Here is a 15,341-nt window from a genome sequence, read left to right as displayed (position 1 = left end):
CCTTCCAGTGGTAACAGTCAATGACCAGACACTTTGTATTAATATAATGATTTTCCTTTTTAAACGCACCTTGTACAAATGCCAATTTAAGGAAAAATCACGTTTGACACGTTTGACAACTGCTTCCCTGCAGTTATGAGACTGATTCAGAATTCTCAAACTGACTTAGATTTAAGGGTGGTTCAGAATTCTCTATCCTGAGCTAACAGCTAGCGGGTTTATAAAGTCTCTGGAGTCAGCCAACCTTTTCAAAATCATTTAGGCTTAAAGAAATTATGTTCATGTTTTGACACAGGAGCATCACTTTACTGCTGCTCAGTATAAGCAACTCAGAACAGCATATAAGGTATTGTACAAAGGAAATAAGTAACAATTCACAAAGAAACTTCTAAGAAAAGATTTCTGTAAAAAAGCTTATCCGTAACATCATATGGGTAGTCATATCTGATAAACTACCATATTATTAAATCCCAGCTATGTATTTTACAAGTGAGTGATTTGATCACAGAGAACAAGGCTTTCAGAGTATAAAGGCATCTTTTTCAACCCCAATCTGGGAGATGTACACACTTCAGCCCAACTGTGCATTAAAGGACAAGGACCGCCCCATGACAGACATGAGATGTCAAACTTAAGTGAGAGGCACACAGCTCAGCCACGAGGGACCAGGTGTGGACAAGATGTGTAAAGCTCCAGGCTTCTACTTTTTCACTGAAAAATGGTGACACTGTTACTTATGCCTCATGATATTGTGAGAATTAAAAATCAAGTCATCTAAGCACCTAGGACAGTCCTAGCATCGGTCCAACTTTCTGAGCATTTGCCATCATTATGCCATTTCCTAAGCCAACTGCCCTCAAAATTCTTCCAATACGTAAACACGAACTGGTAAATTAGACAGAAACAAATCTTAAAACAACTATGGATAACATACCTGTTTCAAGTCGTGTAGAATACTGATACAAGAAATATAAATTGACCAAATAAAGAAATCCAGTTCCTGGACCCACAGGGAAATAAAAGGTGGCAGTGACTGGCCTCCAAATCTGTCCAGATTGAAACAGACACAGCGGTTAGTTTCTCTAAGCCTGGTTAATTTTTTTTTTTAACTAAACAAAATGCATCCTCGCAAAACATTCTCCTCTGTGATGATGGCTACCAAAGGGACACCACCAATATAATTCAAGAAAACTGAAGAAGAGCTCTCATCAACTACGATCATATCAATTTGCAAATCGACAGAATAAAATATTATAATATGAGCAATAAATACTTCTAGCCAAGTTGAAAAAAATCAATACTATAGAAGTGCATGGTTAGTCTTTACTGGGATAAGGCATACAGCTAAGCCCGTCAAAACTTTACTATAATTTCAGACAATTTTCAGACAATTTCCAACAGGACAGTAATATCTCTATGTAGGAAAAAATATACTGGGATGACAAGCCTTTCCAAAAACTGTCATATTCAAAAAGTATAAGTAAAACAGAAATGTTTGTATTCAAATCCCTGTGCTATTTAGGCAATATGGATATATGACTTCACAATATTAACGCCCCCCCAAAAAAAAGTTACAGAAGGGTCTACAGTCTCCCTCCTGACCCCCATTTCCCAATTCCCTTCAGCAACAAGGATCCGTTTCTTATATTTCTTTCAACAAATAATATTATGTATTACCGTTCCTCCCTTTTCATCCTACCTCCCATTGCACAGTTCTACACCTTGTTTCACTCCCTTGACAAAATATTTTTGCTAGCCTTCTAGTATTCCTTTTATGTGAATGTCCAAAATTCATTTACACTGTTACAATGCCACAGTGCCTATTCTTGATTATCTTCTTTATACACGTACATGTAGGATAAAATCCTGTGAGTTAAACTGCTAAATTAATAGACAGTTGAGTTTAATTTTGGTAGACACTGCCAAATGCCTACAAAAATATTTAACCGACTTACACTTTCTCCTACAATGTAGATTAATGCCTGTCTTCCCTCCATGCGCTCACCATTTAGTGTATTCTATATTTACCAATTATGTTTTTGAAACTTTAGCATTTCCTTTCTTCATTTTTCTACTAGATTTGCATTTCTCTATATATTGTGGAAATTCCCCTTTCTCATTGTTGCAAATATTTTCTGGTCTGTCATTAAATCTATGCTTTGATGATATTCTTGCCATATTTTGACGTGTAGAAGTGTTCCTTTAATGGAGGCAAATCTATCCATCATGTATCCTGCTCACAAGCTACTTCTCCATTCTAAGAACATTAAAGTGTTCACAGTTTCACTGTAACACTTTCCCCGTTCATCTCAGGAGTGAGGAGGAGATCTGACTTCTTTTTCTAGATGGTCCCTCAGCTTTCCCAATCCCATTTACAGAGTAACCCATACTTTCTCCATTGATTTGAAAAGCTACTTTCCTCATATATTTATTTCCTTTTGTAGTAAAGTCTCTTATTATATTAAAGTGCTATCCTGTTTGGAATTGAATTCCTATATCAATATCAAACTATTTTAATTTCTAGTCTTATAGTAAGTTACAAGATCTGGTAAAGTTACATGATTAAATTACCCTCTCCCATTTTTCTTCCACATTTGTCTTAATCTTCTTGGCTGGTCTCGAAATTTTATTTTCCTAAAAGAACTAGAACCGGCATCTTTATGGTATCAGTGTGATACAATTCCCAACCAGGAAGAAGTCTTTCATTGCTTTTATAAGTTTTGTATATACCCAACCACCAAAGCTGAATTACCTTATTGTTTGTAATATTAGCTGAGTTACCTTATTGTTTGTAATATTGGAAAACTGAGTCTCTTGGGCTTTCTAAGTATACAACCCCAACTGTGAATAAAATTTTGAATCTTATTCCATTCTTGTCTAACTCACTGGCTAGTACTCCCAGAACAATGTTAAGTAATGGTGGTTGAAGTAGATGACCTTCCTAGGCCATAGGAAATACCAGCATGATGCTGGCTTTGGCCTTACTACATAAGCCTCAAAGACATGACCCCTGCATCAAGGAGTTCTCAAGTCGTGGGTTATCCAAAGAAGCAAAAGAGTGATCCCAAGGGAGGGGAAATTTGGTCTCGGAAAAACAAATACAAAGTCCGAAAGAATTGCAAGAGCACAATGAACAAACAGGTATTGCTGACAATTTGGGTGTGGCTGGAACAGAGGGCATAAGCTGTGGCGCCTGGCCAGACACCGAGCTGCCCAGTTACATTCTCCAAGTGCAGGAATGTAACCCTCACAGCTCAATTCCCTGTGGAAGAAAATGCGCTTTGTGGGATACCCAAGAGTGACTTCCCAAGAACCCCATATTAAACCAGTAAAACAAAATAGGTTGAAACTCATTTTGATTCATTCACAACCTCATCACAGATACAGTAGAGTTTAATAGAAAGAACATTGGAAGTGATTGAGGAGGCCTGGCTGTTAAGTCCTGGCTTACGACCTCTCACTCCTGGGCCTCAACATCCATCCGTAAAAGGGGAATATCTACTAATACGTGCCCTATTTTGATTAGTGGTTAAAAAAAAAAAAAAAGTGTGCTATTATAGTCATTCACATGCAGTGACTCAGGAGACAGATTTTATAGTTGAAGAAACAGAATGAGAAAAGGTTAAATAATAGCTAGTAAGTGGTGGAGCTAGAATTTTATCCCAGACAGCTTGACTGCAGAGTTTATGACACAAAACCCTTAGTTTTTTTACAATGTCTCTCACAAGTGATATCATTATTATGAGGAATAATTACAAGTAGTAAACATTTTAAGTACTACTGTACTTGCATAAGCCTGATTCTCCCCGCTTATGAAAAGCACTGAGCAAAAACCAGAAGCAAGCCAGCCCTGGCCTTGGCCCTTACATAGCCCTGGGGCCTTGGAAAAGTCTAGACCTTTGCGTTGGTGTCTTCATCTACCCAATGACGTCTGCCCCCGACTCCACCTTCCTTATTTCCAGATTTTGTAAAAGGCAGGAATTAAGAAAGTGGATTAAAAAGGTCCTTTGTTAAAAAAAAAAAAGTATGTGTGGCTGTATGATTATTATAATCTTTTAGGAAACACACACTGACATGGTTTTTACGAATTCCCATTTTAAGCTACCTCCATATTCCTGTAAGTTACTCAGGGCCTGATTTTAGAAAAGAAACCCTGGTTTTTTCCGACTACATCTTTCACTAACACTTACGACATGGCACTATTTTTAGCCACTGTGTGCACCTGTGCTTTGGAAATCAGTGTCTGTCAAAATATCTTACTTCTTTTCCCCGTTCATTAAGCTTACCCTTGAGTTATACTTGGCTTTCATTGATCTAAGAGACTTAATATTATTTTTGTATTACTTTAAAATTATAATTTAAAAACACCAGGAGAGAGCTGATCTCTTGAGAAAAACACAGTGTAATACACTTCTGAAATCCCCACTAAAGGTGCCTAGCTAACTCCCCTCCTTTCCTCTGATACGTAAATAGTTAGGATAAGAAAATGGCTTGCTTTTCAGGGCTTGGGAGAGGGTGGAGGCCCATTTTTCAACCCTGGAAAGCCTTCTCGGATCCCATCACAGGCAGCCAGGTGCAGCACCAAGAGCACAAGGCCTGTAGGCAGGAGAGAGGAGGGGAGCTGCTCATTTTCACCCCACGGCACCCCATCATCACCCCAGCTTTTTCATGATGAAAGCTGGGCCCTCATGACCGTTTAGGTGATTTGCCCAGAGCTCCTCACTTCAAAGCAAGAAGCCCACATCTTCACCGGCATATAAGGCTTTAAGAAAGGAAGAAGACATTGCTCTTTAGTTACTAGTCCAAAAACTTCTGTTGAGAGTGGGCTGCAGCCGTCCTTCAACTAAAAAATCTCCCAAACAATCTGCTACTGAAATCATTACAAATGCTACCCAGAGTCTAAAGTGGGGTTTTTAAGGTACCAAAAACAAAGATTTTTCCTGAAACAGTATGAGTCGATTGATTTGGAGTTAAGAAACTCTACACGGGTCACCAAACAAGAAAGGGGGGGAGCACCCATGTGCCAAATGCTGATGTTAGCTAAGTGTGGGCCTTTTTTTTTTGGACATCCTAGGTAGGCAAGACAAACAAATGAAAGGCACTCAGGTTCAACTGCGGACTTTAAAAGAGCTATTAGAAGCCATCCATTCGAGAAACAAGAGTGGGGCGTGAACAAGGGGAAGCAAAAGAAAGCAAGGAAGTATGCGACCATGTAGTGAACGCTTAGTCTCCCTCCAAGACCAGAGGCTTAAAGAGGATAGATTAAAACCTAAAAAAAAAGAAAAGAAAGATCCCAGTTCACTCAAGGAAAGAGAAGTCCCCCAACATCCTTCTGCTGCTTCTTCCAATATACCATACAGCTGGACCCACCTTACCACATCCTGGTTGATACCAACTTTTAACTTTTCCATTCAAGCCAAACTTGACTTGGTACAGGCAATGATGGACTGTCTGTATGCCAAGTGTATCCCTTGTATAACCGTGAAACTGGGGTAAAAGTATCGCGTGGCTCTAAGGATTGCCAACGATCCAAGGTTTGAACAACGATTACCATACACACACAAAGGAACCTATGCAGATGACTGCTTAGTACAGAGAGTAACTCAGCACAAGTGTTATATTGTGGCCACAGTTGACCCGGACCTTAAACAAAGGATCCTGAAGATCCCTGGAGTTCCCGTCATGTACATTTCTAACCATAGGTGCTTGCCCAACATATCAAGTAAAGAAAATGAGGCATAGGAAGCATACAAACAAAAGCACAGAGACATGGATGTTACATGGAATGACTGCTTGGCCTGTCAGACATCTGCCAGAAGGTTTTTCTAACTAGAACATAGGGGAAAGAGATCTGTACCCACATCTGAGGCTCCGGAGTACGAGGCGGCTGGGAGGGGGCCTTATATGACATGCTAAAGGGTTTGGACTTGATTGTGCGGTCAACAGGAGCTTATTTAAATTTTAATTAAGATGCATAACAGGATCAGATATTTTAAATGATCACAAGGTAGTATAAGCATAGACAAAGAGATCATTGAAATAGAACAGAAAGTCCATAAACAGACTGATATATTTATGGCAAGTTGGTGTATTACCAAAGTAGTATTTCAAATCTGTGAGGAAAGGAAGTTTTATTGGAAGGCCACATAGCGTGGAGTAATTCTTAGTGGGGTTAGAATCCTGATTCCACCAGTTACTATCTGTATGAGCTGGGCTCAGTTCGTAACCATTTGGTGCCTTCCTTGCTCCCTCTTTAAAATACGTTGTCTAATCGTCAAAACAAGCCTGATAAGATGGTATGAAATCGAATAGTCCATGACACAATTTGAGTATTCAGTAAATGTCAGTGATTATTGCATTAAAAAAAAAGCAGCAGCAGCAGCCATTCATTCTACTCCTAGATATGTACTCAACAGAAACGCCTATCTGTGTTCACCAAGACATGTACTGGAATGTTCACAACACCATTCATTATGGCCAAAACTGGAAACTATCCAAAAGGCCCATTACCAGTAGAATGGGTAAACAGATGGTGGTCTATGGTAATCTATAACCATGTGCAACAATACGGGTGACTCATACACACTGTAAAAAAGAGACCAGACACATAAGAGTACATACGGTAAGATTTCATTTACATCAAGTAAAAAAAAAAAAAAAAAAAAAAAAAAGACAAAAATAATCTATGATACTAAAATGCAAGAAAGTAGTTATCCTTGGAGGGTGTAGTTATCAGAAGGGAGCCGTAGGAAGGTTTGTGGGATATTGGTAACGTTCTCCTTCTTGATCTGGGTGCTGGTCATATACAGGTACTCAGTTTTTAAAAATTCAACAAGCTATAAATATATAATACATACACTTTACTGCCTGTATGCTATAATTCCATAAAAAGAAAAAGCTATGATCTAATGGCAACCTTATCTACAGGGCACAGCACAGCTATCTGAAGGGCACAGGACTGTTAAGGAAAGCTTTTTAGAGCTGTATATACCAAAACCCTAGCCACCAAAGCTCTAATCCAAACCCTGAGGCTACTTCTATGCTCAGCCTATAGACCAAGTTCATGTCCCTTCTGGGTTATGTGTGTAATAGGTCTCTCTTCCCCAATACGCTTTTTTTAAATACTTTATTATTTAATTCAATTAATTAACATATAGTGTATTATTAGTTTCAGAGGTAGAGATCAGTGATTCATCAGTCTTATACAACACCCAGTGCTCATTACATCTCATGCCCTCCTTAAGGTATTTATCCCAAAGACACAAATGTGGTGAACTGAAGGGGTACCTGCACCCCAATGTTTACAGCAGCAATGTTCACAATAGCCAAACTATGGAAAGAGCCCAGAAGCCCATCAACACATGGATAAAGAAGATGCAGTGTATGTATATATAATGGAACATTACTCAGCCATCCCCAATACACTCTTAAATCAATCTGCTAGTGCTGCTGTCATCAGGGTTAAAGGTGATAACATAAGCAAAAGCTGGGAAAATATAAGCACAAGGCCCGAATCACAGATGTGGCTGGTGCCATCTCATGATTCCTGAAAACAAATCTTCGAAATTGAGAGTTCATCTCATCTCACCTAAGGTCAGGATGCTTTTAAGGGGGCAAAATACGGGATAATAATCCAGCAGTTACATTTCAATTTCAGTTACAAAATGAAATTAGAATCTTCCTGCCCACACAGAAAAGGCAATGATGGCAGGAATTATTGGCTAGTAAATAAAAATGGGCACTATTTTTGAATAGATTATTTACCAGACAATTTACTGGGCGCTTCTCATTTTTCTATGAATTTTACATAACAGCGGCATGAAGTAGAGAACATACCTCCTCAATTTGAGGACACTCGTTTTTGTGTTTCTAAAACTAGGAGGTGGCTTACAATCAACATATTCATTTAATGGAATTTCTACTCTCCCATCCCTCCAAAAAGTTGTATTTAGTTGATGAAGCATCCTATAATCAATGGAGTTAGATTAGAGTTCATATGGTATTAAACTATCCCCACTTTTAGCTAACAAAATTTAGCCTCGGAAAGGAAAAGTAACTTGGGCAGAGAACTAGTAAGGGTCTGAGCCAGGCCTGGGGAACCATGACTCAACGACTTGAAATCCCATGGTCTTTCTATTTTAAGGGAAAGTAGATAACTGACTTGGAAGAAATCACCCTCGAGAATGTTTGCTAAACACTGAACTGTGTATTTTGGTAGATACTATGCGAAGGAGTTGAACGAGACAGCTCAGAACTATCTTTGACTCACGGAAGTAGAAACCGTATCTGCAGCTGTCTACCCACCGCAGTGATACTTGTCTCGGGATGCCTGTGGGAGCTGAATGAGCTAACACAGAAGTACAATACACATGTAAGGGGCCAAGCTTATTCCATCCAAAGACACCAGCGGCCCCAGGAGACATAATCTCAGAAACCACCAGGGCTGCAAGAAATTACCACCTGTCTCCTAACTGATCAAGGACCCACACGAAGACATTTCATCATTATGAACTACTTGATGGATGAGTGTGAAATGTGAGGGACTAGGAATTTTGGACAACAGCATAGTGAGTCTTAACACTCCTACCCAAACTAAGAAAATAACATTTTAAATTTTGCAGTTCCAAACCAACACGTACTCAGACGAAACCGAAAGATAAGGAGAAGTGACTCTCACCACCTCCAACGTGAATCCACAATTCTAAATCACTCATCCCCCATTTTTTTTTTAAGCTGTTCAAGACTCAGCTTCTAAGGAAAAGATGAGCCTCTAGCAGAAAGCACATCACACGCTGTTTGTCACACATCTGCCTCTCAGATACAGTTTTTCCTTCAACTGCTTCATTTGCAAATGAGTTCCTCCAGGTGGGTCTTGAAAGCTAAATTTGTCCAGAATGGGTACGAGCCAAAGGAGCAGAAAGAAGATACAGACGTTGCCCTTCTCACACGTGGACAATCTCCCCGGTCTCGGGATAAGCCCGGACGAAACGTGAGGAAGACGGGAAAAGCATGGGAGCTGGGACATGAACGATGATCCTAATAATCACGTTACCACTGTCAATATTTACCTGGAGTCTCTTAGAAAGGCTTTCTTATTTTACTCGTCTGACTACACAAGTGAGCAAGATGTTGCAAGGAGGGTCAAAGAGCCAGTTTTGACCTGATCCTTCTCACAAAAGGATTTACAACCACTGCTCCTCATGTACACGCATTACCCAGCATGCCACTCACCAGGCACAAAATGCACAACATTCACTAGGTCACAAGTAATTACCAAAGCAAATAAATAGAAAACAGTGTGCAATTCTGGCTGCGGGCCCAAATCCTATTCTGACATCCAACTGCCTACTTAACTTCTGCACTTGGATGCCTAAGAGGCACCTCTAGACTTAACATGGCCAAAACAGAACTCTTTATCTTTATGCCCCCCCCCCCAACCCTAGGCCTTCCTAAACATTTCCCATCCTGGTAAAGGGCTCCACCATCCACTGTGCAAAGAGTGACATCTCTGACTTCTGCTGCCTTCCGCCACCCCCCTTTCACATCCATTCAGCAGCAACCTTGGCCACTCAATTCCCAAATCCATCCACTTCTACCTTCGCGGCCACCCTGGCCCAAAACACCATCTCTCCTGCCTTCTAACTTGATTCCTCCCTCTCCCCCATAGCACGTATCAAGTCCATCCCACAGAGTGGTCAAAGCAATGCTGTCAGTCCTCTGTTCAAAATGCTCCAGACCCTTCCTGGTGTCTTCAAGATAAAGTTCAAACCACGAAGCCCTGTACAATCCAGGCCCAGGCTACCCTTGTATCTCTGGTTACCATACTCACCCCTCGTTACTTCTGTCGTCGTCTACCAATCCTTATCCTGTAACTGACTTCTGGACCACACTATCCACTCTCCCTTCTGTTTCTAGGCCCTGCCTCTCAGCCTTCCACTTAACTAGTTCTTCTTCTTGGAAAGTTGTCCCCAGCGCCAGATCGTCCCAAAGCCGGCTCCTCGACATTCAGGTTTCAGTTCAGATATCTTCTCTGAAGCCTTTCTGGAACACTCTATCAAATGTTAGGTCACTATCTATCACACGCCTCTCTCTCCCTTTCTTCACAGGAGCTGGGACTTTCTGTCCTATTCACTATTGTGACTCCAGTGTCCAACACTAGTAAGTGCCAATTATTTCCACTCATTCAACCAACATGAAAGCACCTGCGATGTGCCAGGCATATTCTAGGTAACAAAGACAGTAGTAAGCAAGTCAGGGATCTGGCTCTCATGGAGCCTGATTTTCTGAAGGGAAGCCAACTAACAGATGCCAACAGGTGATACATAGCAAGTAAAATTAAGGATAAAGGAGACGGAGTGAAGGAGGAGTACTATTTTATGTAGGGCAATCTGCAAAGCCTTACCAATAAGGCGGCACTGGGGAAGAGACCTGAAGAAGGTAAGGAAGTAATTCTGGTTATCTTCCTCAGAGAAACAACATGCGCTAATGACCTGAGGAGAGAGTTGGCTGCTGAAGGAATAACAAAAATTCCATTGTGGAGCCGAATGTGCAAGGAAGGTGGAAAGTGGTAGGAGATAAAGTCAGAGCAGCAGTAGGGGGCCTTGCAGGCCACTGAAAAGACTTGGATTTTACCTATCTGAGTTGAGAAGACGTTGGAAGGTTCGGGGCAGAGGACTGATGGACTTGGTTTCTGTTTTAAAACGATCATTCCAGCTGTCTAGAGAAAAGACAGAAAAGAACTGGGCTGGAATGATAATGGCTTGCAATGGAGAATGAAAAGGGACCTGTACTCTGGATATATGTCTAAAATAGAGCAATTAGCTGGCAAATCGTGGGATGTGAGAGAAAGAGAAGTCGAAGATGATTCTATGACTACTAGTTTGACCTCCTCCAATAATGGAATTGCCATATACTTCTAGGGCAAAGGAAAAAGGGTATCCGGTTTGGGTCATTTTAAATTTGAGATGCCTATTAGTCATCCGAGTGATAATTCCAAACAGACAGCTGGAAATCAGGAGACAAATCTGGACTGAAAATATGTATATTTGCATGTGAGAGTCTTCAGGGTATAGAAAGTATTTAACGCCATGGAGCTAAATGAGATCACCTTCAGCTGGGGAGAGTATAGAGAAAAGGTCCTATAACTGATCCCTGGGGCACATCACAGTTAAAGGTCAGGAAGATGAGGAACCAGCAAAAGAGACTAAGAAACAGCCAGTAAAGAGGGGGAAGACAAGACAGTGTTATCCACATGTCAACTAATGTGCTCAAATTAATGTCAGATCTTAGTATCTGACCTGCCACTGATTAAAAATCTAAATCATAGAATCCAGTGAATAAAGATCATCTCTGGGAAACTAATACTCTCTTGCCAGAAATACTCTGGACAGTATTCATGCTTATACAAATAACTAGGCCTTCTACTTCCGGACCAATTTACTCTTTACTCAGCCCTTCATATATTTAACTACTACCAGATACCAGGTCGGGAATGGGTGAAACGCAGACAAACTCTGCATCTGACCTCAAACCACGCCCACAAAGAAAAAAAAACAACTCCATTAACACAAGAAGAACGGGATGTTGAGTAAGTTGACAACCACATGGCACCCACGTGGGTGGCAGAGCAAGGTCAGAGGGCACCTGCTCCGGGTGGACCCAAGCTGCTAATCACGGGCGTCCAAAAGATTAACAACTATCACAGAATTACCTTCCCTCTGCCTCCTTCTCTGAATGCAGAGGGCGGGGAGCATAATCTTAGAAGGGCGAAATCAGTCCCTTCCTACCAGGCCAAACCCACTTCTCCAGCCATCCTGGCCCTAGCTCCAGACTCCTTCGCCTCCACCCCGCCCCCAGACCACAGGACCCGCCCTAAACCGCCGAAGCGGTCGCACTACAAATCCCACCAGGCACCGCGCGCCCGCAACATGCTGGTTTACGCTCCGCCGCCGCCAGGCCTCCTGGGACCGGCAGTCTGCACTCCCCTCGTCCCTGGTCAGTACCTGGAAGCGATAGAGGAAGGCTTCGGGCCAGAGAAAGAAGTAGGCCGGGCTGATGAGACCGAGTTTGCCGACCAAGGGCACCGCGACAGTGGCGGCGAACCAATAGCGCGTGATGGCCGGGATGCTCCTGAACCAGTCCCCGATATCCGACATCTTCGCCTTTTAAGTGGCCAGAATGCGCACAGCCGCCCGACTCCCCGTCCCTGGCCCCTCACGACACGGCCCGCCCCGCGAGTGGAAGGTGTCGAGGCAGAAGCCGCCCAACCCACGGATAAGAAGGCGGAGATGGGCGGACGTGGCGCCACCGAATTCGGACGAGCGAGGCAGCGTTCGAAGGCGAAACTTCCCCTTCCGGCGGCCAGCGGAAGACGTTGACCAGAAGTCCCGCCGCTTAAAGGGCAAGCACAGATTTTGCCAGTGGGCCGAAGCTCGGCGATCCGGGGGCGGGGCGGTAAGGGGCGGGGCCAGGCCGGGAGAAGACACGACTGGTGGGAAACAGTGGTTGCCAGGGGCAACGGCAAATACTCCAGCCAATGGCGAGGCTGAACGCCTGCTACGTAGTTCAAGCCGGATTTGTAATCCAGGTGCGTTTTCTCGAGCGGTGTTTAAAAAGGAAGGAGGAAAATAAAGTACGTAGTTCCTCGTTTGTTCTTTCATTCGACAAATGTTTGTTGAGGACTTACTAAGTGCGTGGTAAGGTTCTAGGCACTGGGGATCCTGCGACTATCAGAGCTGTCGTGGTACCTTCTCTCCTGGAGTTTACGTTCTAATGGGGCTAGACAACCGCTAAATAAGTGAATGAGATCATTTCAGAGAGTGAAAAAAGATAAGGAATATGAAATAGGATGATTCGGTAGAGTGATGGGGTGGGAGCAGGGGAGTGTGAGAAAGATGGCTACTTTAGATGTGAATGGTCAGGGAGAACTTCTTGGATGAGGTGACCTTTGAGCTGAACCCCCACCCCCAGCAAAGAACTGGGGAGTTTTCCACGCCGAGAAAACAGCCACTCCAACCAGCTTGGAATGTTGGAGGGACTTAAAGTAGAAATGATCTTAACTATCAAGTAGGATTTAAATTATAAGTGAAGAATCCATCTTGTTCTTTTAAATTTTTTTTAATTTTATTTATTTTTGAGAGAGAGAGAATGACAGAGAGAGAGAATGAGAGGGGTGAGGGTCAGAGGGAGAAGCAGACTCCCCGCTAAGCAGGGAGCCCGATGTGGGACTCGATCCCAGGACTCGAGGATCATGACCTGAGCCGAAGGCAGTCGCGTAACCAACTGAGCCACCCAGGCGCCCAGAATCCACCTTGTTCTTAAAAGAATCTGTAAAAAGATAGGGAGATAGAACTTTTCCTGCTATTTTCAGATGTGGATCCTGCAGTTTAAGTTTGATTACGCTAAAAAAAAATTTTTTTTTATTAAGCCATCCAATAAAGACCACTAGGAACACACCTGTAGCCCAGAGTTAGTTTTATTTACTTGCTGCAGCAAGGGACACTGCACTCCAAAGGAAGCTGGACCATTTCATCAATCAAAAGAGTGGGTGAAGTAAAATTTTGGTAAAATTTAAATGAAGCAGTGTTTTGATGGGCTCAAAGCAAAGCAGTGCTGTGTGTAAAAGTGTTAACATCAAACCTGGGCTTGAGCTGAGAAACAGACCCAGGGTCCTCTTTCCTTTTGAAATCTCAAATTTAGGATAAATGTGGACTGTTGGGTCTGAAAACTCCTCATCTAAAGCTTTGCACCTAGATTGAAAATCATGTGTCAAAATGACCCATATAGCTCAGATCCATCAGGGGAGCATGGGATTTTCCATCTACACCAATAAAATTTCAAACAACAAAGTGTGTCCGACAATGTATTACTTTAGAGAACATTTCTCAGCACAACATCCCTGATGTTTATTAACAAAAAACAGTTTTTACAGAATAAAAAGGCACTAAATATTGCACAGTCTGATAAACACATATAACATTTAGGGACCTAATGGATATCAAGCATAGTGAATATATGAAGAAACTCCTCATCATACAAACCTGGTGGGAATGTAAATTAGTACAACCTTATAAGATAATTTTGATATACAATAAAAGCTAGAGCATTGTATAAACAACATAATATTTGAAGATACTGCCTGAGATTCATTCTGTGCATCTCCCTATCTTCTTGTATCCACTACCATTGCATCCAAGGTACAGTAAGAAAATATGGGTTATCTAGCTTAGGTGGAAAGCTGAAGAAGTTTTCTCTGATGAAATCGTAATTACAGATGCAAAAAAAAAAAAAATCCACCAAGAACAAAACAACACACACTCCAATTTGCAGTATTTATTTCTAGGTTGTGCTCTAGAATTCAGAGAGTGCGTGCTCTGGAATTCGACTTCAGGCTTCAGAAACACTAAAGCTGAAGTTGTGGCTACACCACTTACTAGCAATATCATGTTGTAAAAATTATAATCTCTCTGTGCCTCAGTTTCTTCATCTGTAAAATGGGAGAGGGGAGAATAATAGTACTGCATTCATAGGATTGTTGTGAAGATTCAAATGAGATAAATTCATGTCTAGGCCTTAAAGGATCATCAACATTATTACTCTTCTCTTTGTGCTTCTCTTTTCAAAGTGTTTTACAAGGAAAGCATATCACTTTTAGAAATAGAAATCTGCATTTTCAAAACCCTATCCCCTCCCACCATATGATTCTGATCCAAGTTATCTGCAGACCATTCTTTGAGAGCCATCAGACTAGAGGGACATTCAGGATTTTTGTTTCTCTCTATAAAATCACTATATATTGTGATAAACTATTCTGGGCTATAAAAAGGTGGTTTATCCTTAGCTATCTTAAATAGAGGACTTCCCCAATGCTCCCAAACAGCTTGCTCTAGAATTTAATTGCTTAGCTTGTAAGGAAATCCCTGTGTTACTGTCATTAACACAAGTCGTCATTTAAAAACACGCAGGTAATGATTAGGCTAAGTTCTAGGAAAAATTGTGGAAGTGTGGGTGAAATAGGCGCTCTCATGAATTATTGATGAAAATATACGTTGGTACAGCCTCTCTGGCAAACAATTTGGCAATACTGAAATGTATTTCTAGGAATTTAAGCTTTAGATAGACTCCCAACTTTTTTTTTTTAAGTGCACAAGGAGAATCATTGCCACACTTTTTGAAATAGCAAGAATTGGAAATAGCTGAGTATCCATCAATAAGAAACTGATTAAACTATGGTTTATCCATATGGTCAAATACTATCAACCTTTATTTAAAAACAATAACTTCCTACACCCCAAAATGGAATGGTCTCTAATAACATAGCAATAAGGACACAAGAGTTATAT

At 41.5% G+C, this 15,341-nt stretch overlaps 1 protein-coding gene and 1 pseudogene across 3 annotated transcripts in view; one reads left to right on the top strand and one right to left on the bottom strand.

Annotated features, from left to right (window-relative positions):
• Positions 1 to 12,375, bottom strand: part of DERL1 (derlin 1) — a 44,320-nt gene extending 31,945 nt beyond the window's left edge. For 2 of the 3 annotated variants that reach the window (XM_028105614.2, XM_028105615.2), the window contains exons 1-2: positions 12,003 to 12,375; positions 935 to 1,046 (exon numbers count right to left, since the gene is read on the bottom strand). In XM_028105614.2, the coding sequence (XP_027961415.1) occupies positions 935 to 1,046; positions 12,003 to 12,155 (265 nt within the window). In that variant the 5' untranslated portion in view covers positions 12,156 to 12,375. The remainder of the gene's footprint in view (positions 1 to 934; positions 1,047 to 12,002) is intronic. The other variant, XM_028105613.2, reaches the window with a different exon arrangement.
• LOC114211124 (rRNA-processing protein FCF1 homolog pseudogene) lies at positions 5,203 to 5,742 on the top strand (annotated as a pseudogene).
• Positions 12,376 to 15,341: the final 2,966 nt, after the last annotated feature.

Source organism: Eumetopias jubatus, unplaced genomic scaffold, assembly GCF_037043125.1.
Source record: "Eumetopias jubatus isolate StellerSeaLion01/CBP00866 unplaced genomic scaffold, mEumJub1_p1.0 scaffold_4, whole genome shotgun sequence".
Lineage (NCBI taxonomy): Eukaryota > Metazoa > Chordata > Mammalia > Carnivora > Otariidae > Eumetopias > Eumetopias jubatus.
This window is presented reverse-complemented; position numbering and strand designations above follow the sequence as displayed.